The 25,254-nt window shown below is 45.5% G+C and overlaps 1 protein-coding gene across 10 annotated transcripts in view; it reads right to left on the bottom strand.

Moving 5' to 3' along the window:
- Positions 1–1,062: 1,062 nt before the first annotated feature.
- Positions 1,063–25,254, bottom strand: part of LOC133347816 (myosin-11-like) — a 29,369-nt gene continuing 5,177 nt past the window's right edge. For 8 of the 10 annotated variants that reach the window (XM_061560449.1, XM_061560453.1, XM_061560450.1 and 5 more), the window contains 21 exons: positions 24,510–24,605; positions 23,889–23,990; positions 23,537–23,650; positions 22,680–22,923; positions 22,444–22,559; positions 21,114–21,207; positions 19,493–19,584; positions 17,827–17,899; positions 16,606–16,757; positions 15,912–16,017; positions 14,069–14,140; positions 13,017–13,147; positions 12,579–12,688; positions 11,729–11,897; positions 11,086–11,190; positions 10,196–10,318; positions 9,643–9,912; positions 6,786–8,024; positions 5,524–5,627; positions 3,719–3,890; positions 1,063–3,446 (listed from right to left, as the gene is read on the bottom strand). In XM_061560449.1, the coding sequence (XP_061416433.1) occupies positions 3,300–3,446; positions 3,719–3,890; positions 5,524–5,627; positions 6,786–8,024; positions 9,643–9,912; positions 10,196–10,318; positions 11,086–11,190; positions 11,729–11,897; positions 12,579–12,688; positions 13,017–13,147; positions 14,069–14,140; positions 15,912–16,017; positions 16,606–16,757; positions 17,827–17,899; positions 19,493–19,584; positions 21,114–21,207; positions 22,444–22,559; positions 22,680–22,923; positions 23,537–23,650; positions 23,889–23,990; positions 24,510–24,605 (3,831 nt within the window). In that variant the 3' untranslated portion in view covers positions 1,063–3,299. Of the gene's footprint in view, positions 3,447–3,718; positions 3,891–5,523; positions 5,628–6,785; positions 8,025–9,642; positions 9,913–10,195; positions 10,319–11,085; positions 11,191–11,728; positions 11,898–12,578; positions 12,689–13,016; positions 13,148–14,068; positions 14,141–15,911; positions 16,018–16,605; positions 16,758–17,826; positions 17,900–19,492; positions 19,585–21,113; positions 21,208–22,443; positions 22,560–22,679; positions 22,924–23,536; positions 23,651–23,888; positions 23,991–24,509; positions 24,606–25,254 lie in introns of those variants that run through there. The other 2 variants (XM_061560454.1, XR_009755747.1) reach the window with 2 other exon arrangements.

Genomic DNA, 25,254 nt, shown 5'->3' with positions numbered 1-25,254 from the left:
CTTGCAGGAACGAACTGGGGCGACTCAGCCGATGTGTTGTGAACTGCCACCATCTCGCTCATCTACTCGACGGCAGTCGCTGCACTCCAGCCTGGTCCGGGAGTTCGTACACAAAAATTTTTGATTCACAACGAAGTAACGTAATGCGGATCAATCAGAGTACTGAAACCGACACCAACTCCCTTGGCTCCATCTTCTGGCGAACATTCTGCCACCAAATATCCACAGACATTCACATTATACCTCGCTGCCGACTCAAGTCCCGATCCCTCTTCTGGAATCGTACTGGCACGATTCTTAGAATCTCACCCAAATCTGGAAGAATGCTGGCGAACAGTGAAACATCGAGGATGTCCAGAATAAACAACTCGATTGAGGCCAAATGATCAAACGTCCGCGCTTTGACATTCTCCGAAGACACTGGCATTATCATCACAAGCATCAGAACATTAACAGGCCCGATGTAGACACCTCATTCACAAATGGAAAATTAAAGACAAGTCACAGTGCGACTGTGGCCATGCAACTCAAATTATGGACCGTATCGTAAAACCAATGGTGGAATAGCGAAACGACACAAACTCTTATGAAGCCCTTTCCTGGATAGCAGACCTCGACATGAGCATTTAGCTTCCGAACATATTGCTTGCATACACTATATAATAGAGCGAAGAAGAGAAGACACCAGAGGACGTCCATCATGGGGGGACCTGGCGTGAAATTAAATCATGATGCGTGAGACCCGTGCAGAATGGCGATGGACTGGGGAGGCCTTTATCCAGGAGTGGTGAGTTTACCATGGGACCATGGGAGATGATGATGGGCAAGCGGCTTCTATTTATTTATTTAGAGAAAAGCCTCCTCCTGCCACAACTTCAGAGGTGTGCCATTACTGCCGGTCCTCGCTCCCCTTTCAGGAAATACATTTTCTTTATGTAATATTCACTTTGTTGAAAGACACTTGTGTTAATCTCCTACCAATGTAATCGTCAGCACAATGTGAATGCACTGGTGTTTGGTAGGCGCACATGTCGTTCATGTCATCAGAGACACACGTCAAAACCTGCTTCATCGCAGCTGGATCATTTAATTGCACTTGATTACACACACATCTCCATGTAAAATAAAGTGAAAAACAATTTCAATGTATATCTAAAATAAATATTTCAGTATGAGCATTAATAAAAACAATTGTCTAAAAAATATTCAAGTAGTTATTTGCAGTTGCATACTTTTATGGTGGTTGTGAACACTTTGAGCGCAAGGGATTTGGTATTTTATGAAATATTACAACACAATTTTGTTAATGTTCTCCACCCTCGCCACTCTCCTAAATGTGCAGTCTCTTACAGCAGGGCCAGCTGTAATTGTCATGCACGGTAAATTGTGGCATTAGCGGGGGGGGGGGGGGGGTAACGATTCACCTTCCCTCGCGATTCAGTAATTGTGGCACGATTTGGGTTTACAATGACATTCAATAAAAAATATATAAAATCCATCGCTGTGAATTACCTGGCCACTGGTGGACGCATGGGTCACAAGCACATTACAAACACCACACCTACAAAAACATCAGATTTTTACACACGTGGGTTTGATGCATGCACCATCGGCTTAACACAAATATCAATATTCACCAACGAATTGACGCATCGTCACACCCCTACTGCCAATCCCGTGCTACACACACCACTGCTACACTACACATGGCTGTGGCCCTTATAAAATCAAGGTTAAATTATTCACACCGTTTAAATATTACTTTGTTACACACACACACACACAGAGCTTGCTTAATGCCCTGTGCTTAATTACACAATGGTTTCATATCAACAGATATCATTTAATGTGCCTCAAGTCCTGAGTCATTTGCATATTTGTTGAGTACTATTTTGAAGTCAGTTTTTTTTAGCAATTTTCTTCGTCCATTCTTCTGTCCGAGTTGCGCCACCGCAGTTTTTATGCAAGACAATCGTCATGAAAAACGCAACGGTTAAATTGAAAATAGGCCAATAGCTAATTACACCAGCGCTACTCTATAACATATAAATAATCATTTAAGAACGCTTGTCACACAAGCAGCACGCGGGCCATGTACAGTATATACAAGCTAGTGGGATTCCATACTCCATAATAAAACCACTCGTATTTATTCGACGAGCCAAACTTTATTAAATTTGGCTTCATCGTCAATGACTATCAGTATTAAGATATAATTTAATGCGAAGGCTGGTTTAATATCCAGTGTACTGTAGCGTTAGAGTGCAGTCATGTCAGTGGAAATATCAACATTTCAAGCTCATTTGGCCAGCTTTGTTAATACCTTTAAATAAAGAGCCAGACAGTCTTTGACTGGAACCATTAGAGGCCAGTTAATTCTCATTCGTTTGAGTGAAGTTGCCTCCAGCTACAAAACTAGTAAACTTTGTGCACAGTAGAACTTGCGGTCATACTGCTGACAGAGATGCCAATGGGGTCGAGATTGATGAAAGATCTGCTGGCAGTTTGATCGTCCTAAAGTCTGAAACGTCTCTTAATATTTTTCAGAATTGTCAAGAAATTTTCAACACGAATTTTTGGTGCCATTTCTCATCAATGAGTGTTTGTTATCTCACTTGCTCGAACAGCTGTATTATTAAACTCCCCCAAAACATCTATATTCAAGAAATTCACCACTCAGCATGTAATGCATACGATTTATCAAAACTCACATCCTATGTACATCATCTTCTAAAGCCCCTGAAGAAAAATGTTAGACCCTAACCCTAACTTTAGACTTTAGTGCATCGTTGGGGTATAATTATCCTATGGACCACAACAGCTGGTTTGTTAACGGTTAAAATCGCTATGACGAGATGCTATCTCCCTAGTATGCAGGAGGTCGTGGGTTTGATCCTCACCCTGACACCTGTATATATGGCGTTTGCATGTTCTCCCCGTGGTTGTGTGGATTTTTCTCTGGGTTTTCCCGTTTTTTCCTCCACATTTAGAAACATGCCTTTTGATTATTTGCCTGATATAAATTTCCACATGATAAGCCACTTTGTTGAGCTATCATTTGTGGTCTGGCTGCTTCTGAAAAAGGGGCTAATAGCTCAGTAGGCCTTTCCTGGTAAATAAAATAGTTTAATGTGACATTGACCTTCGCTTAAAAGGCATTGCCCCTTTTCCGTAGAGAACTCGGTCCGTCGCTCTGCCGTTTTCTTCCTGTAGCGAATGGGCTTCACACTGCCTGTGCACTGCAAAGTCAATTTCCACGAATCTTCCTGAGGGCGGCGGCAGCAGCGGTAGTGAGAGCATCACCAAACAAGGAGGTAGACGAGCAGGAGGTGCATGGCGAGGAGGTAGAGAGCGGCGACGAAGCTCTTGCGGGAGTGAGCGTGGGCTGAGCAGTAGCGAGCTCTCCCGCGTAGCCAGTGCCGCACACAGAACCCCAATCGCCGGACCTGAGGGATTCAAGCACGGAGGGAGCACGTGTTGGCTCCTTCCAGTAGGACACATCGCGAGATGGGGTGATAGCCGAGGAACACGATGGAATGGCCACCAATGGACGGGATGTGCTAAGGTTACAACCGCGATGACGGAGCAGGGAGATCAAGTGGATGAGCAAGATGGATTGTGACATCACAGGCCGCGAGGGATGGCGATGGCATCGGTAAGCCTTCATGCAGCAGTGGAAAGATAGTGGCCGATGCTGATGGTGACAATGATGCCCTACCTGCCGGGTCAGTGGGTGGTGCCGTGGATCATAAACCAGCGATTCTGCCTCATCTCCCCATTGCCCGCGCTCTCCAATGCAGTCAGCACCATCGTCTGCATCACCTCCTTCCCAGTCAACTACCACAGTGTGCTGGTGGTCTGCGGAGGGAAGTCCAAACACCCCTGCAGTCCTGAAGAAGAAGAAAAAAGAGAAAGCGATGAAAAGATGGAACAGTTGTCGCATTAAGAGACTGATCTTAGGACTGCGGAGTTTCCCCAATAGTTGAAGGTCTCAAATAAAATGGAGCACTGCCTTACACTCAATTGAGCAGGGAGATTCTGTAAGTGATACAAGAAATATACGTGTAATCTTATTTGTATTTTTGTATTTTAAGATTGTTTAATACGGCTAATTAACATTTTACATTCGCATTTTATAAGGTCTACTTATTCATAATTTTAAAGATTTTAGCCCTTTGGTATTACTTATACTTTGTAACGTTAGTATAGTTAGAGTGTATACCTTTTATATAAGTTAAGATTCCTACTTGTTCAATGTATGCACCGTCCCGCCATAGTGAATTCCTTGTTTGTGCAAACTTACATGGCGATTAAAACCGTTTCTGATTCTGATTAAGGATGTAATAATTTCAACTTGTAACGCACACAGTATTTGTTCGCTCTTGGAGATAATTACTCGGAGTCACGAGGAACCACAGACATGCAGAACAGGCAACTTTGCAGTGAGCCGGCATCAATTTCCCCCAAAGCTCTGTGGTTCTCTATATATAAAGGTGTTCTCAGTCAACTAATAAGTGTTTACATGTGGGAGGAAACCGGAGAACCTTGAGCAAACCCACATGTGTGAGGAGGGTAACACTGAAAATGCCATACAGAAGGAACAAATGGAGTCCACATTTGTTGTACCACCTTCTCCTGGCGAGCCAACGTATGGCACCTCGACAACCATGAGAAAGAATATTTGCAACATTTGAAAAATCCACCAATCCTCGCCTCCAGTGCTGAATTACAGGTGTACACCACCAATGCCTGGTGGATGCTTAGCTAAAGCATTTAAGGGGTTTTTTTTGCACCAAGGAAACCAGAAAACCTATGTGTTTAAGGACGTCACTCTAAGACCAGTCTATATGATCTAGCAACCAAAATTTCTGACTTGTTAACTTTGTCTCACAATGTCATGACAGCACTCTGTACTGACCACACTCATTTAGTCGCATACTTTCTAAGACACTTTGCTGTCCAACACGATCAAAACATCACTCTCAATCATTCCTGACTTGAACGCAATTTGTTTTAGGCCAACAGAAACATCTGTCGTTTTTTACTCGGGGAAAAAAACCCCCCTCCAATGAATGCTTTAACCATGTAACTGGGCCATTACACATTCTTTACTTTCTTGCCCTGCACTGGCTATACAGAGGCTGGTGTTACATCTGTTTTTCAGCTCCTTTATTTTAATTCAGCTTTGCCCTTCAAGGGTAGATGGCCCAACAGGACAGCAGGCATTCTTTGGACTCCCTCACACTGTACCTTTTCCAATGTTCCCATAATTTACCTCGATTCAAGAAACACTTTCATCTTTGTCTACTCTCCGTTGATAGCTGCTTTGCATTTTAGGCCTTTGGGCTTATGCCCAGCAACCGCGATACAAAATTCATCACCACTCCGGTTAATACTTAGCAATTACTAATTTCAACCCCTAGTTAGAACAATGGAGATGATAACAATGGTGAAGTACTTACAGTCTATTCTTATTGATACTACCTGTGCTTTACAAAGGTGTGTACTTGTAAAGAAACTTACCTGGCTTCTCCGAGGCGATGGAGGCCAGGCGAAGGCTCGGATGGCAGAGAAGGCTTGTGGCGAGGAGCTCCAGGAGGACCTACATCTTCATATTGACTTTCCCCCTGACACAAAGGCACGAGACAAAATGCTGCATTAAGTTGTACAGACGAAAGGGACAAGTGCTGTTAGTGAGCACCTATTAAGGCTATGACTTCACAACCTTGGAAGGTTTAGGCAGCACCACATCCTTGTCTCCCCAGCGTTGATTTTCACATACTGCATCACATAATCAATTGAGGCTGAGTCGACCCAGAGGAGATCAGATTAGGTTCAAACACAAACTTACCACTTCAATTGGGCATAACTAGGAATAGAACCAAGGTCACCAGATTTAATGGCCGACACACATACCGACACACACATACTTTTATCAGACAATATCAAGCATTGCCAAATGATGCAGATATCAACAAATCACACGTATATAAAGAAAGCTATAAAAACATGTACACATATAAAATTAAAAATATTCACAGATCCAGCTCTAACCAGCTACATACATAAACACACACAATCCACTGCAGATTGAGGGCCTCACTATGCCTGTGGGTCACAGGAGTTGTTTTGATCATACTTCACCATGCTGGTCAGTGTGGGTTGGTGAAGAGGGGCTCAGGATTGCTTCAGATATCACCTCTCCACTAATGTTAGCTGTAGTTAGGAATCAAATTAGATCATCCGGTTGATAGTGCAGTGCACAAACCACTGCACAACCGCTCAATCCAAACACAAACATATTTTAGAATACATAGACACAACCAGGGACGCAACATACATTTGTCAAGCATACTTTCCTACACATACAGTTTGAATCATGTACACAAATAAACACAAAAGGACGTTTGTTCACACGCATACATACGCATCGTGGATGATTTTTGGATAAAATATATAGATGTTCGAATATTGACAGAAAATGTTTGCATCCTTTTTGGATTTACATTGTGTTATTTATTTATGCATGTTTGAGCTGAAGACAGTGACATCCTTTGACACCATGTGACATTGTTTGGGCTGCAAAATGGCACTCGTGAAGACATGTTCATGATGTCACTTCTTTTTCCAGAATAAACCAGAATAAACATTATTTTGGATCGTACAAAATACCATATCTAGGCCTGATTTTTTAACGTCTCAGATTCATCCCAAAAACGAGAGTTCATCCCGAACACAGACAAAAATATGTACACTAAACCAGACATTTGTACAGACATGCAAACCTGGGAGCACGGCCGATTGGCAAGCAGCGCAAGCTGCTGCTGCAGGGCCAGCGCGTGCACTCTCAGCTGCTCGTAACGGCCTTGTGCCTCCTGCAGGTTGCGTTGCAGACCTTGCACCTGAGCCCCAAGTGCCGCGCGTTCTCCATCGCCATCCTCCGCCTGCCGCGCCAGCGCCGCACGCAACTCGGCCCTCTCCGCCTCCTCCCTGCGTCTCTCAGCGGTCGTCAGCGAACTCGACACCTGTGCCTCTTGATCTCTGATCATGCTCTCCGTTGCTGCCAAGCGAGACTGGAGCTGGGATGCTCTTGCAAGTGCCGCTTTGCGCTGCAAGGATGCGGTGTCGGTAAGCTCCCTCAGCTCGGTGTCTTTCTGCGCGAGGGCTGCTGCACTGATCTCAGCATTCAGCAGAAGTGTAGACATTTTGCGGTCCTTTTCTTGATGCAGTGCATGCAGGGTCGCTATCTCTCGATCCCGGTCTTGACATTTCACATTCAGCATCTTGATTTCTTGTTCTCTGTGCCTCCATTCCAAATGTAACTTCGCAATGTCTTGCTCCTTGTCTTGACGCTGCGTATTCAGTGTCGCGATTTCCCGCTCCTTGTCCTGGTGCCGAGTGCTTAACGTCACAATCTCTTGCTTCAGTGATGCCATCTCTCGTTCCGTGTTCTGAAGTTGCACATTTAGTGTTGCGATCTCTCGTTTCTGGTCCTCACCTTGTGCTTTTAGTACCGCAATCTTTAGTTCCGTATTCTGGCCTTCCGCATTTATCATGGCAATCACTCGCTCACTGTCTCTGTGTTTTGCGTGCATTGCCACAATCTCACGCTCTTTGTCTTCACGTTCTGCTTTTAGCATCGCGAGTTCTTGCTCCTTGGTCCTGTGTTCCGTTTTTAGCTTCACGATTTCTCGCTCCATGTCTAGGTGCTCTACATCTCGCGATGCAATCATTCGCTCGTTTTCCTCCCATTTCAATCTTAACATCATGATCTCTTGCTCCATGTCCTGGTGCTTCATGTGCATCATCACAATCTCTTCCTCTTTGTCCTGGTGCTTGGCTTTGAGTATCCCGATATCTTGCTCCTTGAATGCACACTCCGTTTTTAACATCGAAATCTCTCGCTCTTTTGCCAGGTATTCTGTTTGCATCGTCACGATCTCCCGTTCCTTTTCCTGGAGAGTGGCCGATGTCTTTTGCAGCTGTTCATAGGTCTTTCTGCCCCTTTCCACCTCCACCGTCACCTGCAATTGTTGTGTCGTCATCATTCACAGCTTTTGTTCAGTTTGTATTAGATTTCATGACGTACATTACAATTGTACGATTAACTAAGTGCTTACCATCTACTCCTATCACCAATGCATAATCCAACTTCTATCTTACTGACAACACCACCTTTAATTCTCCTCCTAGACCTAACTCCACCTCTCACCGAATCCCTACCCAATTGTTGTGTTCCAATGAACAATTAAATCTGGGCTGGCCTAGTTCACTAACTAGACAAGTGGGCTCTGCCCAGATTCCCGCAGCAGCCTGATCCAGCCAAGCAAAGTGTAGAGCCAACTTTGCCTGGGCTGTGGAGCTCGCTTTCCAACGGGGCCACCCAATCTTAGCCGGGACACTGTCAGAAACAATCATAATATCCCAGGGTAAACAGGAAAGGGACCCACATATCAGTGATGTAGGTCAGCATCAATGCTGGTAGCTTGAGACAGTGTATGCTAACCTAAGCAGACATTTAACCATGTTTAAAATTCAATTATCTTTGGTCGAGGATGAGAGAGAAAGGGGTTTGGGGAGATGAAGAGGGGGTACAAGGTCATGCAGCCACATACCACGGCTGATACTGATTGCTCATTTTACCCATAGCCCTAATTATGGTCCAAGCTCCACCCCTGAATCAATCATCACTCCTAAATGTGTCTTTACCCTTAACTATATCCCCCTTACCATACTGCCATCCCTAACAATATCCATAAGCCTACAACCTACCTCTTGTCCTTGCTGCTACCATAAGATTTCCCATAATTCTGAACCTAGTCCTACCCCTTACAATATCTCAACCCCTAAACTTACCCCTAACACTTATCGCTGTAGCCTTATCCCTAACATTACCCCAAAAGTCAGTGAGCTTGTACTTATAAGAGCAGAACTTAGAGGTCGGGCTTCAACACTGCAACAACGACATCCTCTCTCAGAGATGCATATGTTGAACTTCTTTGACACTGTACATAGCCAACCGTGATAATCGGACGTGCAAAGTTATGCCAAAAGTATAGTCACTTGGACGGCACTGGCCATGGTGAGCGTTTGATATGAACTTTATCTTACCTTAACGGAACTTATATCGTGTCTTAACCAAGGCGCTTTACAAATAATTAACGGTACACATATGAATGTAATGACGGAGATGAGGTGATTGAAATGGATGAGAGAAAGCAATGGGGAAATCTGTGATGCGTAAATTAGGCGAAAGTAGGTGATGATGCATGGATTAAACGAACGGGGAATGAATAAGTCGTATAATGAGAATATTAAGGAGGAACAGTAACGGAGGTGGTTATGAGTGGGAGATTAAGGGGTCATGGGGTGAGCTAGGGGAAATAAGTGAGTTTTGAGGAGCGGAAACTAGTGAGCAAAGGCGAGTGTTTAATGTGGAGCGGAAGTTTGTTCCAGTGAAGGGGGGCGGCAAGAAGAGAAAAAGAGCGAAAGTGTGATTGAGCACAAGGAGGAACACACAAACAGCAAAGATTAAGAACGCAGAGGGCGAGAAGGCACGTAGAAAGATACAAGAGTGGCAAGATACAGTGGGGCAACACCGTGAATGGATTTGTAGACCCAATCATTTGCCATGTCGCTCACCTTTCCCTCTAGACGTATGCCCTCTGCCTTGACCTTGCTTGCCTCCTCCACGGCTGCTGCCAGCATCTCCCTGGCTTCTCCCAGTTGGCGCTCAAGGCCAGCGCTCGTCTCATCCCAGAGGAGCCGCTTGGCCTGGGAGTGGCGGGTGTGGGCGAGTGGGCGGGATTCGGGGAATCGATCGATTCGCTCCGATGGCTCCGTCACATCGCCCTGGCAAGTGAACGCCTCCGCCTCGGCCTCTTGCAGGCGGTCGGCCTCGCGCTCACGCTCCTATGCAGTGGAGTGGAAATTATGTCAGCAGCAACAACAGCAACCACCACCGCATAAGAAGCTACAATTACAGCAACAAAAGCAGCAACATCTGCAGCATGACGGTGTAGTGTGGTGTAATGTGGTGCAGCGTCGTTCATGATGGTGTAGTGTGGCTAATGATTGGTACAAGGTGGTGTCGTCTGGTTCATGATGGTGTGGTCTGGTGGTCTGGTTAATCATGGTTCAGCATGGTTCATGATGGTGCGAGGTGATTCAGGGTGATGCAGGGTGATGCATGTGCCTGTAGCGTGGCAATGAGATGGGCTCGCTCCTCCATGAATGAGAGGTTGAGTCGCTCCAGTTCCTCAGCCAGATGCTCCGATTCTGCACGCGCACTGTTCTCCTGCTCCTCCAGTAGCTGAAGCTGCAGTACAAACATTATCATCAACGTTGCTATCATCATCAGCAGCAGCAACAATATCACCACCATCAGTGGTAGTAACAGCAGCAGCATTAGCTAAAACATCATCTTCTTGGTTCTTTCGGTAAAGTCACGTAGAAGAGAAATAATAAAATAATACAAATAAAACTTTATATAATTACATAATAATCTTATTTTATTATTTCCCTTCTACATGACTTTACCGAAAGAACCAAGAAGATGAATCCCTGCAGTCACGAAAGCTTTAAATCGAAATTTAAAACATTATCATTCTCATGATCATCTTCAACAGCCTCAGCATGAATACAAGCATTATGACACTCGCGCTGCATCCATTCATCACCATCATTAGTATCACATTCATCATGTTCAATGCTCTTATCATTATCATTATGACTCGTAGCAACAGCATCAGCACTGGCATCATCATCATTAGTAGGATCACTGTCAGCACCAACCACAGTCGTCTTCATCATTATATGTATGAAAAGGTCCTCCACCATCACATGCAGTATCACTGCGACCACTGTGATGACCAGCAGCACCAATGGTGCATCGTGGTTGGCATAGGCCCTGGTGCAACAAGATAAATTGGACCACCTGTCGAGATTCCCCTGTCTTGGTAGCCCAGTGCCGAGGCACCTCCAAGCCCGTGGGCCTTGGTGCAGTTACACTGCCTGCACGCGTGATGGCTAGGCCACAAAGCTGCACTGGCAGCACCACTTCCACCATCAGGCTCTGTCGGGCACCTTGGTTGTTTTCAACGCCAGCTGCTTGTTGCAGTCGTCAATGGCCACCCGCAGCTCGGAGCACTCTGCCTCGCTGGCGCTCCTCTTCACCGCCGCTTCCTGCAGCTACACACGGTGGCAGCAACAACATCGATCGCATCATCAGCACCACCAGCTACAGCTTCACCAGCAGCAATATAAGCAGCCGCAGTACCATCAGCAGCATCAACCATATCAATGCCACAAACATCACTGGCAGCAACATCACTGGTAGTAATATCACCAAAATCATGAACGCCAGTGTAACAATCAACAGCAGGACCATCACTCGCTCTGAGTTCCAAATGAATATTTATTCATCTCGTGAGGTGATGCCGACATCATAAATGGAATGTAATTGTGCATAAAAACAAGCATCTCATCCTTCACACAGGGAAGCACACAAACTCAATCACAAAACAACTTTCAAACTAAAACCAGCAAAAAATAAGGAGCCAGCCTGCGTGATTCTAAAGTGTCACGAAGCAAAGTTATGCAGGGGTAATGAATGCAGCTCACGTGCAGTAGTGAGATGGTTTGTTGCTTTGCGAGACGGTTAGACGGTGACGGCCAATGATGATGATAGGGATGATGTCATTTTTGATACCGCTGATCTCACTATTACCTGCATCTCGGCTGTACTCAACTTGGCGGAGAGCGTGGAGAGGGCGGTGACTGCCTCGGCGAGCGAAGCCTCCGTGGCCTGAAACCGAGCCGCATGGGCAGACTGAGAGTTCAGGGCACGTTCCTTCTCCTGCAGGGCCCCCTCAAGGCGAGCGTTCTCCTCCACCAGGCTGGGGTGTGCAAAATGCCAGCAAGGAATGGGCAAGTGAGCGACAGCAGACAAGATGAACGAAGGATCACAGACAAGAGATATTGTGGTCAATGCAAACATGACTCCTTGTAAAAAAGGTGTCAGTTTTGTTGCCAGATAAAAGGGTAAAAAAACAATTATCACAGACAAGAGACTCGAAGGCAGGGAGGAACAGTAACAGGTATAAGAGGTGAATAAGCAAAACAGAAGCGGGGTATAAAAGTGGAACAAAAGTAGAGGAATCGACGAGCAGAAAGCAGCATCGAACAAAGGCAGGACAGGAGGAATCAGCCCAATATGATGGTAGGTGTCAAACAGGGCAGACAGCAAGCAATCCAGAGAGAAATACATCTTTCCAGCACACACACATGCATAACCTTTAACAGTATTGGGGGCAAGTACTGTTATAGAGCACCTATTAGGCCGGTACAGCCCACAAGGGGATGGTGAGATCAGCTCCAAATGTGATTCAGTGTGCTATTCACTACGCAGAAACTTCCCCGAGCACACGCACAAACACGCACTCACACCAAGTCGCAAGCACTCATGTACACATACACACAAAGCGAATGCAGTTAATGAGTACCTATTAAGGCAGACTGTTACCACACTGGCTACACACACAGAAAAGGATCACGTGCTGGGGAGCATGTGTGCGTACACTGAGATGCGGTCGCACAGGTTGCTCATGGCGGAGTGGTGGCTCTCTTCGTCTTGGCTCTTCTCGTTCTGCAGCTGGCTCAGCTGGCTCTTCAAACGCTCGACCTCCGCCTGGGCCGAAAAACCGTCGTGATACGGCACAGCACATCAAGACAAAGACATGACTGCAATTAGGAACTGATCGATCATGCACTTAGCCACCGATGGCTTGGTGTTGTTTGTTGATGACTTTGATGTCAGCTGATGGCTGTGATATTTGTTGATGGCCGTGGGATATTTTTTGTACGACTGCTGGTCCACTGTGTGATGTCTGCTGGTGACTGTGTGATGTTAGCTGATGGCTGCATGTTTACTGATGGCTGTTCTTTGCGCAGACACTGGTGGATGAACGGGGCGTGTGGTCGAATGGAGGGGTGGAGACGGAGGCGGTGTCGAGCACCTGCAGTCCGTTGGTACGGACTTGTAGACTTTGCCGTGTGTCCATCTCCTCGAGCTGCTCCTCCAGCTCCTGGATCTGCTGCTGGAGTTGGTTCCTCTCCAGCTCAAGGTCTCCCACCACGGAGCGAAGACCTGGGAAGTGGTGCCACTCAGCATTAATGTTGCAACATGCTGTGAGCCAGCATCAATTACATCCACTGTGAAGTTCGCGTGATTGTGGGTTCTGGTGGGTTATTAAGCAGGCCGTACCGGGTATTGTTTTTAAGCAAAGACAGGGGAGGCAGCAAACACAAGCATTAATCACGGATTTGTTTAAATCGGCATAAAGTCATTTTAAAGAGAACCACACAATTTCAAGTCAATCTGATTTATGGCAACTTGTGGTTTTTGTCTTGCATTACTATGAATTTTCAAATTGTGTCTTAATCCATCAATGTGAAGTTTGAGGAGCGAGATCTTTTTTTTCACTCAACGAAATCCATTCTGTAACTCCCTTCCTGAACAACGTTGTTTTTGGTTTTAAGAATTTCAGGATTATATGCCAGTCTTGTGAAAAAGATCTTGGCCTATAGAAAGTAACTCATAGATATGAGGCATCAAATGCTATATACACAAGATCAGCAAAGGCCAAAGACTTTCATCTCAATAGTAAACATTTCTTGAAGCTAATAATCTGGTGATTTCACCCAATAATAAAATATACTACCTGTCAAAGTCATTAAGCCACACGGCATCATGAGATAATACACACAATGCTGTGTGGCCTAAACCTTTTTTTTTCTTTAATGGCCAATCCATACCTTGCAAGAGCAACACATTGGTCAACTGTCCACTCACTGTGTCCACTGATATGTGGTATGTTTTGGCCTTGCAAACTATTATGTATTTTGTTTTTTCCCGTGGCTGGTGCGGATGTTGGTTTTGATTCAGATTTTTTTTCAGGTTTCAACCAATGATCTGACACCACAATGGCAAACGTATGTAATAATAAAACCGATGGGATATAAATGAAAGCACTTCTAAAATATCACAAGTAAATGAAGCCACACATACCTCGAACAGCGGAGGTGTCACACATCAAGGGGTATTCAGGACTGGGCACATGCCCCTGGGAGGGAATGGACACTGGAAATGTATGCAAAACAAACTTCAACATGAGGGCAAGGCACAGGCAAGACAAGACACAAGGCACAGAAAGAGCAAAGCAGGGCAAGGTTGGGACAGGGCAAGGCAAAGTTGGACAATACAGGGTAGGCAGGAGGTGATACAATGAGCATGGTTGTAGCGATCGTCTATGCTTGACCACATACACAGTCGTGACCGAGCGACAGAAACACTAATAATTTTCTAGAGGAGCTAAAAAGCCGCTAACTTGGCATGAATGCAGAATCTCCCTAAAAATGTATTTTAAAAAATCGGGGTGCAGAGATTAAGCTCATGTAATTGAACCAAAGCTTATCAAAGATTGTATCTGCATCTTTTCAAGGATGCAACATCGAAACGTGAAAGCAGACTTTTAAAGATTTACTTTTTTAAATTTCAGTGATGAGTACGAAGGCTAAAGTTGACAATAAGCAGACAAAAACTGCTGCTGGTTTTGAGCATTAAATAAGGCATTTTTTTACGTAGCATAAATCTTAAAGGTATCAATTTCCAAACTTCAGCCATTGTACCCAACTATGACATAGCTTACTATATTTACCAATTGCCACATGCATGCAATGTGCAATAACTTAATGGAAGATGCAACACAAAATAACAAACAGCTCTTATCTTGTATCTAGGCTTTGAGTTTGCAGTTGACCGACATGAGTTCTAAGCTTTATGAGAAAGACTGTCAATTCACAGTTATGCACTCCCTCATATCATTGCAGATATGTCACTGTACTGTCTTATAAAAACAGATACGAATAATATGAGTCACATCACAGGCGTTCAATAAAGATGTCCCAGACAATCATTTGTCAGACAGCCTAGGATACAAATGCATGTGAATAGTATAGATGGGCAAAACATAGGGTAGAGCCATGATGAGGTGCAATGGCTGAAGTATTGGAATCCCCGTGCTAATACAGTTGAATTCCATTCACTCAGCATGGTATAATGGGAAAAACTTACAATGCCATGCAAGTCCAAATATGAGGCACGTGTGTGTACATGTGAGTGCGCATTTGTGTTTGTGTGTGCACATGCGAGTGTGCACGTGTGTGTGTAAAGGTGAGTAATTAAGACACCTGTTCCACCGTGGAAACATTTAGTAAAATATAGTGCAGCATTCTATGGAACTCCTGGAACAATGTTTTCCAGGAGCATTTCTTTAAGTATGAAATCTTGCACTGTTGTTGACTTCTGCCAAGTGTGGCCCATTAACGAATGGGTTTCCGGGAGTTAACGGAAAAAGCCCTCTACAACACCGTGGAGCATTTTCAGAGCAGAACAGTACACATTTTCTACAATATTACACTGGTTACTATACACACGTAAGGACCTTTTCTCAATCCACTCCTGCATGAGGACCTCCCCCACACAGTGCAGGTAATGGGGGCTATTTGACCATGGTTTACGTCATTCGTCAGTGTGGGTTAGCAAAGACATGGTGTCATCGCAGTACAATGGATTATACTGCCCTGCCCTCTGCCGCCGACCATATTCCCTGCAGCTATGACAACTTATTTTGGCAGTGTCATCTATCCAAGAAATATCCAGGTTTAACCGTGGTGAGCTTCAGAGATTTTACAAGACTGGGTATATTCAATGTGATTTGGTCATTGGCCCATTGAAGTCAGTTTGGTATACATTTTGTACAATGGTATGATGGTGGCTTTACACACCCTATTAAAATTCAAAGGCATCACAAGTTTAATGTGAAGGAAGCACTGTCCCAAACAGATGTTACCTGCATGATCCACACTGTAATCATCCCACAGGTCAGCCAAACTCTCGCCCTCTCCCAGAGGAGACGCTTTCTTGGACTGCAAACTTCTTGCTTCACGTGTTGCAGCCTGGAATTACAGCAGTGGAATTGTGGAAATTGAGAAATGTGGGAAGTGTTCGAAAATGGAAATTCTAAGATTCTACAAATATGTATGTTGAACGTCTTTCGCACCGTACGTAGCCAACCGTGCTAATTAGAGGTTCAGGGTGGGAAGGCCAACAAAAGATGATTGTGGTAAATGTTGAGCAATATGATTATGGTGATCACGATGGCAATGTCGATGATGGCGACTGCTAGCATTGATGCTGATCATGACGGTGATAACAAAAATGAAAAAGTTTATTATGGCGGCTACGCTGATTCTTGTTCTGATAGTGATACGAATGCTTTACCTGCTGCAGCTACTGATAATCTAGACAATGATGCGTGATAGTGATTATGGCAGATAAAACTGATATAGTTATGAATACGATGGCAGGATCGGTGATGCTTATAACAGTGATTGTGATGATGGAGTGGAAGATAGTGCCAATGTTGACACTGCTCTTGTTGCTGCAAATGATGCTGCTGATGAGAATGATGAAAACCGTGACGACCATCATGATGACGATGTAGAAGATAATAAGAACCCAACCTCGTCATCGGTGTCACTCACAAGTCTGCCATCATTGGCTAGCTGCCCTCCAGGCTCATCTTCTGCCCTCAGGAGGCTGCGAGGGGCTTGTCCTTTGCCCGCCCCAGATGCTCCCCCAACAAAGGATGGATGCTCAGAGTACCCCGGAAACAGCCAGTCATCTTCAATCAGTCCTGTGTGGCGGGTGAATAGCGAAGCTCATCATCAACATTAAAAGGCCCCAACTGTTGTCAAATATGAACCACCAAAAGGAAGTGCAAGAGGAAGTGTGGGGGGGGGGAGGGGGAGCCAGGTTGCCCTTCAATCGCAGACTCCATTCATCTGCTTGTAGGGTGCCATGCCCTTCAACGAGACACACAACCATCCATCCTTATTCTCACAATAAACGTGTTGCATCACTTGCAGTGAGAATCAATTAAAGTAAAACCCCTCAAATCTAAATTAACTGGAGGGAGAGCTTTACCGGTTAAAGGGGGAAAATATCCGGCCTACACCAAAAAAAGATGACGCGTAATTATTAACCATAAATTATATTTATATGTAATCAACACCTAACACATTTAATTAAAATACGATTATTAATCACAGAAAACTTAATATATTTACTCTTCAATTACACTTCAAAAATCACGATGTGGACTGTACAGTTTAATCAATCACTTACGATCATAATCCACCACGACCCACAAGGCTGATCGTTAAACATAACACATCTACGCTGATTCTCAATGGCTTGAAGGGTTTGTTTTGGTAATATTTGCATGTGATTTGCATGAATTATAAATAGTTGGTACTCACAAAGTAAATTTTATGCACTTAACATCACAAAATATGAATTATATAATTGCATATAGAATTAATTCCTCCACCCAGTTTTTGCAATGAATCCCAGAGGTCACCTTTAAAAAAAATACATAACAAAATGGCTGTGATGACAAGTAATTGTTTCTTTGAACGTCGAGATAATGAACAACAGACTAATGTTGCCACCACACAGGACTAATGTTATGCCAATTCGATTAAAAAACACTTAACAATGCATCTAAAAGCCGCATTTTACACACGAGTTGAAGGTGCCATACCTGTTTGGAAGACCAACAAATCATGAATTGTGGTAGTCCAGCTTAGAAAAGTTGTGTAATAAGGCTGATGTAAGGAAATCAAACCATCGCATGACTAATCTTGACCTTGGCCAAGAGATACCATTGAGATAGCAAGCCTCGCAGGCAGATGGAAGCGTACCCTCTCTCTCTTCCATGGTTCCACTGACCACCGAGTCCTGCGAGATGACACGATGGACATCCTTCTCGCCATCCTGGTGCCACCACAGGAAACCAAAATGATTAAATTAGTAGGCTGGCTCAGGAAGATTATAACACGTCAAAGATACTGAGCTGGTACCAATTGTAATATGAGGATATATCCGGCTCACTGACGTATCACAACTCGTCATCGTGATTGGCTCTGCCGGTCCTGGTTTACAGCCAATGGGGGGAAGCCTGGGGGCATGGCCCTGACGTGACGGAAAGGTGACAGCTATAAGGATTGGTTCTGCTGGCTTGGCCACAGCCAATGGGGAGATGAGTCAGGGGCGTGGTACCGGGAGATGACGAGGGGGCCTGGAAGATTCCATGCAGGCTAACGGGGATTGGCGGAAACGTACCACGTGACCCGGGTATTAAATAGGGGTGGAGACGAACGACAAGTTGCCACGTGGCAGTGCGTCTCTCTCTCTATATCTGTCCTTTCACGCTGCCTAGCAGTAGCGTGGAGTAACTGTAAGATGAGTTGAATAAAAGACGAATTCCAGAAGTCGCCTCAACGAGCTTTATTACACAATGATATACTGGATTCAAATTACGGTTTCAGCCACCTATGATTAAACCAGACTCTTCAGTGTAGTCATTCGATGGGTTCATCCTGGTCGTGATATGCCACTCATTACTCTGTACAACCTATCTTGTGTATTACAATCAACGGATTACCATCTCATGGCTGTCCTGCCAACCCGTCTGGTTGGCACGAGGGATAGACCTATTGTCAAATTAGATTACAGGAACATCTTCCATGAGAACTTCGGTCATGCCGTTGTCTCGTGTTATGTCAGACATAAAAATTTGTGCCACGGTGGCGAGATCTTATCTCCCTCGCCTGGTATGCGCGTAGGGTCATGGGTTCGATCACGACCCCAATGCCTGTATATTTGGATTTTTTATATTCTTCTCCTTATCCGGATCCTCTGGCTTTTCCCTCCAAATTTAGAAACGTGTGTTTTGATTAGTTGGCTGCGATAAATGTTCAGATGATAAGCCACTTTGTTGAGCTATCATTTGTGGTCAAGTCGCTTCTGAAAAAGAGCTCATAGCTCAGTGGGCTTTACCTGGTAGATAAAATAGTTACATTTAAACATTGTTTTAAAATATGGTTCTTTTGTAGAAGTTCTAATATAAGCATGGGGTAATGGGTAAAGTGTGGTTAGTGGTTGGATGCTGCAGGATTGTAGAATGTGGTGAGATGATGTATAACAAGTATATTTTAAAGCTGCTGTGGGGTGGTTCTTTGATTAAAGGAGTGAAATAAACCGCCATGATAATATTTCTTAGAAAATAATATTTCTTGAAAAAATAATACATTTCTTCTTTTTCGCCGAATTCGGCATCTTATTGCTTTAATAATTAGATTTCTGACCCTTACAATACATGGTGAGCTCATACGGATCATGACATTCATGCAAAAAATTACAGTACAAATGAGACAGAAAAAGATAAATACTGTAAAACTGAGACCCAAGAAACGACATTCTTGAATCAAGTCACGGCCCAGAATCAGGATTGGAGGACAAATCGTTAAAATAGGTCATTAAGGCAATGGCAATGATGACCAATTGACCTTGGATAGAAAGCCGAACCTTCGCCGAGTTGTGCAGCACCGCTTGCTCAAGGTCCAACTGCATCACGCGCTCCAGCTGCTCAAACACGTGCAGCCGTGATGCAAGCTCCTCTGTGGAAAAATCACATCGCTGTCAGAAATCGTGCTAAACAGCACAACGGTTACAGGCAAGTCAAGGTTTACAGGCCTGCCCAAGTGGCGGACAGTTGCCTGGCTGTATTCTACTGCTGTGCTGAACAGCACAGATATTATCGGCAGTTCGGCTGGGTGGTTCAGCAGTGCTGCTCTGGTGTATTTCTGCTGAATCTATTGCGGTGCAACGATGCTTACCCATGTTGTACTTATATGTAATGTTGCACTGCTGTGCCATACATTATAATCTGTGTTCTGGGGTGGGGTGGAATAATGGGAAAGTACATATCTTCTCTCTCCATGTCTGTGTGTGCCTGTTCGTGTCTTACTCTGTCATTCTCCCCGTCTGTGTCCTTGCCTCTCTCCATATCTCTGTGTTTGGGTCACTGTGTATTTGTCTCTGTATTAAATATACACACATGCTCTTTGTGGTCCCTTTTTGTGTCTGTTTCTTTGCGTCTTTGTCGTTGTATCTGTTTATGTCTCTGAGTCTATTCCTCTATAGCTTAGGGTAAAGGAAAGGGAGAGCAGGTCTGTTCTCTTTCTATAGACCTCTCCATCACTGTCTCTCACTAATTCTATACTGCGTGTGGCCCTGGGGCTACACTTACCAACCCCCCCCCCTCCCACTGGGCTGTCTCTGTCTCTTGCAGTGTCTTCTGGTCTCTGTCTCCTCTGTGTCTCTGTGTGCGTCTCCGTGTCCCCATGCCTCTCTCCATGTCTGTCTTCATTCAAGCTTTTATGCCTCTGTCTGTATGTCTACTCAATTCCCACGTGGGCTCAGAGCTCCACTTACATGAGGCAGCGGCGAGGCCAGAAGACACATATAACTTTTCCGGGATGCATGAGCTCCACAGGCCACAATTGAACACCCTGGCAGGTGTGTGCATATGCAGGCCACATCCATGTGTGGATGTGACCTTCAGGTCGACTCAGCCTCAAATTAGTACCTTGTACGGTGTGTAAACATCGCCACTTTGGAGACAAAGGCGGCCGGGCATGGTGCTGGCCACCCACCCCCTCGTGTGCCGTGCCGGCCTTCATAGGTGATCGCTAACAGCACTTGCCCCAACAGTCTGTTACAGGCTACACGGGGGATCTTTGACTTATGTGGCTTTATAGGTGCTAACAGCACTTGCTACAACAGTGATAAGGCTGGAGGGGGATCTGTGTTTTTGTCCCGCTACGTGTGCGTATGCGTGTGTGCACTATGCGTGTGTGCACATGCGTGTGTGGATATGCGTGTGTGCACATGCGTGTGCACATGTGTGTGTGCGCATGCGTACGTGCGCATGCGTGTGTGCGCATGCGTGTGTGCACATGTGTGCGTGCGTATGCGTGTGTGCACATGCGTGCGTGCGTATGCGTGTGTGCACATGCGTGCGTGCGTATGCGTGTGTGCACATGCGTGCGTGCACATGCGTGCGTGCACATGCGTGCGTGCACATGCGTGCGTGCACATGCGTGTGTGCACATGTGTGTATGCACATGCGTGCGTGCATGTATACCGTTGTGGGCGTGCACATGCGTGTAGCGGGACAGCTCCTCCTCCAGCTCAGAGACCCGGGACCTCAGAGACGGCAGCTCCACAGCCGAGCCACTCTGCGTGGGAGTGTGGGTGTGAGTGTCGAGATGTGAACAAGTGTCCATATTTCGATTTAAAGCTTTCGTGACCGCAGGGATTCATCTTCTTGGTTCTTTCGGTAAAGTCACGTAGAATGGACCTGTTCTCCACCTGAGGACGGCTGCTTGCGTTGTGGCCCGAAACGTCGTGAGAATTATTTTATTATGTTTTATTTTTATTATTTTATTATTTCCATTCTACGTGACTTTACCGAAAGAACCAAGAAGAAGTGTCCATATGTGAGTTTGTCCAGATTTGAGTTCCTCCGTGAACCTGTGAACCTCCGCAGTGGACGTTAAACATCCCATAATTTCCTCCTTGAGAGTAGGCCATTGTTTTGCTGGCTTCACGATTCGAATATGAAACATTATCCACAAATTACTCAATTGAAATCTGCATAGCAATCATAATCCCCTTAACTATAAAAAAAACTTTTAAAAGCCCTCCTCAAAAAGAGTATTGAGACTCAGTGAGCTTTTCCGGGGTGAACAAGCGTAATAATATAATAAACTAACAACATGCACGTTCTTTGCATGTGACGATCCATCCTTTGCACGTGACCATCCAGATTTTACTTGCCTTCTCTGTATTGTATATTCCAATTCATCTCGATTTCCCAATGTTTCTGTTTCTCTATTCCTCTGTCCTCTCTCCCACCTCTCCATCCCTATATATTCCTTTCCTCCCTATTTCTCTCTCTCACCCATCACCCTCCCTCTCCTTATTGTCACCTCTCCCTTTCCTGTCTCAATCTCTCAGGCCTCTCCCCAACCCTCGCTCCCACTCCTTGTCGCTTTTGCTCGATCTCCTCTTTCCATTTTTCTCTCTCACTTTCCTCGCCAATTCACGCCCTTTCACTTTCTCCACTCTCGTTCTCCTCTCTGTTTCTTCCTCCTCGATCTCCCCCTCACCTCCCTCCTCTATCTCTCTCCGCTATGACTTTTGTGCCAGATACACGGCCGGATTGGAGGGGAAGAAAGACGTCAGCATGACGCACGAACCCGGATCAACGCTGCAGAATGCAAGTGACCGATGTAACGTGGTGAGGTCAATACCGCGCACGCGCACCTGCGTGCCAGTCAGGCAGGAATCTAGACAATAAATCATTTTAAATATTTATGATACTATATATTATAAATGTATATTCCAAATATAATATACAGCATTATAAATATAATATACAGTATTATAAATATGCACAAATACATATGTACCCTGAGGCTGCGTAGCTCATCCTCCAGCTGCCGAATGCGAGTTTTGGACCATGCCTTGGTCTGCAGGAACCGCGCCTCAGACTTGGCAGCCTCCTCCTCCCGTTCCCGCAGCCCAACTGCGGTCCACAAACCAGACACAAGCGCAGCCTTTTAGACTTTCAGCATTCACCCATCCAACTATCCCTTCCATTTATCTAATCATCTTACCATTCGACCATCACTTGAGTAAGTATTACCTTCCAGCTCCTGAATCCTCTGCAACAACGCCTCTTGTTCGAGTGATGGTGGGCACGGCTGTAGCAGCTCGGTGTCTACAACACCTTCGCCTGACGCAGGGTGGCGATCGCAAGAATCATTCGGCTGAATTTGCTGGTCAATGGAGTTTTGGAGGCAGGCAGTGAGCATGAGCTTCTTGGCTTCTTGGTGGGACAGCGAGATGCGTTGCTGCTCAAGGGCACGACGTCCACTCTCCTGCAGGTCCTGCAGGGACACAGTCACAAGCATCACCACCACCGTCACACTTTGCGGCACTCTAACATTCTTTCAAAAAATTGTGGATACTCATGTACAGGAGTAGCTTTGGTGGTGCCTTTATCGTGGTGTTGCAGCCATACCCACTAGTTGTCATGTGTTATGCCGCAATGGATGAATAGCGTGCAATCTGCGCTCTGTTTGCTGTGTTGAAACATGTGCCATCACGGACTCTCTGACGTGAACCTACTATTTATTACTAGTGATGTGCAGATGGCAGTGAAAACATTTTACCGAGCTGTTCATTCTGTCCATTAAACATGTTTGCCCGCTTTTTAGGTTAAATAAAATAAACACGCATTTTGGTTAAGGGGATTTATTTACTTTTGCAAATCTTTGGTATCACTCATCCTTGTCCTACTTTCGCTTTTCAAATTATAAGGGCAATAATGGACATACACTTTTAGTACAATATACAGCAGTAATGACGAAGACTGTGGATGCTCAACCAAGGCATGTAAAGGACTATAGGTGCTACTACGTGGCAGTATGTGCTCATGCATGGCACTGTGGGTACTCGCGCAAGGAATGGGAGCTTACAGACAGAACTTGGGGCACTCACCACGATGGTCGCGTCTCGTTGATCCAACTCGGCCTGCAGGATCTCCACCACGTGTGTGCGCGCCGCCAGCACCTCCTCCTTCTCGTGCAGGTTCTGCTTCAGAGACTTGAGCAGCTGCGCACCGACACAATCACCATCATCATTAACAGCATTACCAATACAATCATTGCCAACACCACCATCATCACCAACAACACCATCCTTACCAACATCATCACTATCATTACCATGATTACCAACACCATCATGAACATAATTAGCATCACCATAATTAATATGATCACTAACACCACCACATCATTAACTTCACTGCCACCACTGCTGCCATCATTAGTTTGTTCCAGCCACATGCCTGCTGGAAGTCTTCGGTAGCGTCGTTCCGTGCCGTTAGGGTGAACACCTCCTGCTGGTGCCTCTCCTCTCGGTGCTGCAGCGCAGTCTCTAATGCCAGCACCTGGACATATCACATTGTGGTGGTGGTGGGAGGGGAAGCCGAGACAGGCAGCTCGGTACAATGGCATCACTTGGCAGAGCACGCTCTGCACAGCGTGCACAGGGCAGCACTTTAGCGTTGTGTAAATGACAAGAAACTCATCAGGCAGAAAAGTGGATATGGGCTTGAAACAAACAAAAAGGGTAATAACACATGCACAAGGTGATGTATAGACCTAGATGCAATTATGATCATTGCACAGCACTTGCTGCACAGAAAGCAGAGCGCTTAGCGCTGTGCTGACACGAGATGAAGGCATCTCCATTCTTCACTTTCACAGTGAGCAGCGCATCACCTTGTGTCAGAGCAAGACCCTAGAAAAGACATCACAAAACTACAGACAGTCCCCGAGTAACGGAAGGGTTAGGTTCCCAAAAACGATCCGTAACCCGAATTTTCCATACCTCGAAAACTAAAAAATGTCCCCTCACGGTGGGACCCAGCACCATCCAGTCTCAGTGGGCCCTGAGGGATCCTCACCTTCTGCCGGAGCTGATTGTTGCTCTGTCGGAGGCCGAGTGGGTCCCCCTCGCTCCCCACGGCAGCAGACATCTCGCCCAGCTGATCCTGCAAGAGCTGAACACGCAAGAGCTAATGTGAGTGTGTGTGTCTGCCTGTGTATGATGTGTTGTGAAAGGATGAGAATGTGTCTACATGTGCTCCAGTGTGTATGCATGTAGATGTGTGTGCATTTGAGTACACATGTGTATGTGTGTGCATTGTGTGTGTATGTAGTGGGGACCGGTCGTGCAATGGTTAGCACGCTTCTCTACAAACCCGACAAGCCTAATTTGATTCCCGCTCACGGCCAACACCAGTGACCATTATCTGAACCGGTTCTGGGCCTCCCGAAGGTCGACTCAGCCTCAAATGAGTACCTGGTGCAGTGTGTAAATATCACCACTAGGGAGACAAAGGTGGCTGGTCATGCTGCTGAACGCCTCCTCCCTTGTGTGCTGTGCTGGCCTACATGGGTGCAGCACTTGCTCCAACAGTCTGTTGAAGGCTAGAAGGGGAAGTTTTGTCTTCATGTGTATATGCATATGACCCGAGTTTGATCCCAGAACTAGCTAGAATCAGTGGCGAGTAATAGGTAAACTCATCTTGGGCATCTCTTAGGTTGATTCCATCTTAAATCTGTACCTCGTGTAGTTTGTAAAAAATGCTCAGGGTTCTGACCTCCGAGCCACCAAAGCCACCTTTGCCTTTGTTTCTGTTGCTGAGC

This window comes from Lethenteron reissneri, chromosome 26 (assembly GCF_015708825.2).
Source record: "Lethenteron reissneri isolate LAM-NWPU_2019-01 chromosome 26, ASM1570882v1, whole genome shotgun sequence".
Lineage (NCBI taxonomy): Eukaryota > Metazoa > Chordata > Hyperoartia > Petromyzontiformes > Petromyzontidae > Lethenteron > Lethenteron reissneri.
Note: the sequence above shows the minus strand (reverse complement) of the source record. Positions and strands in the feature narration are given on the sequence as shown.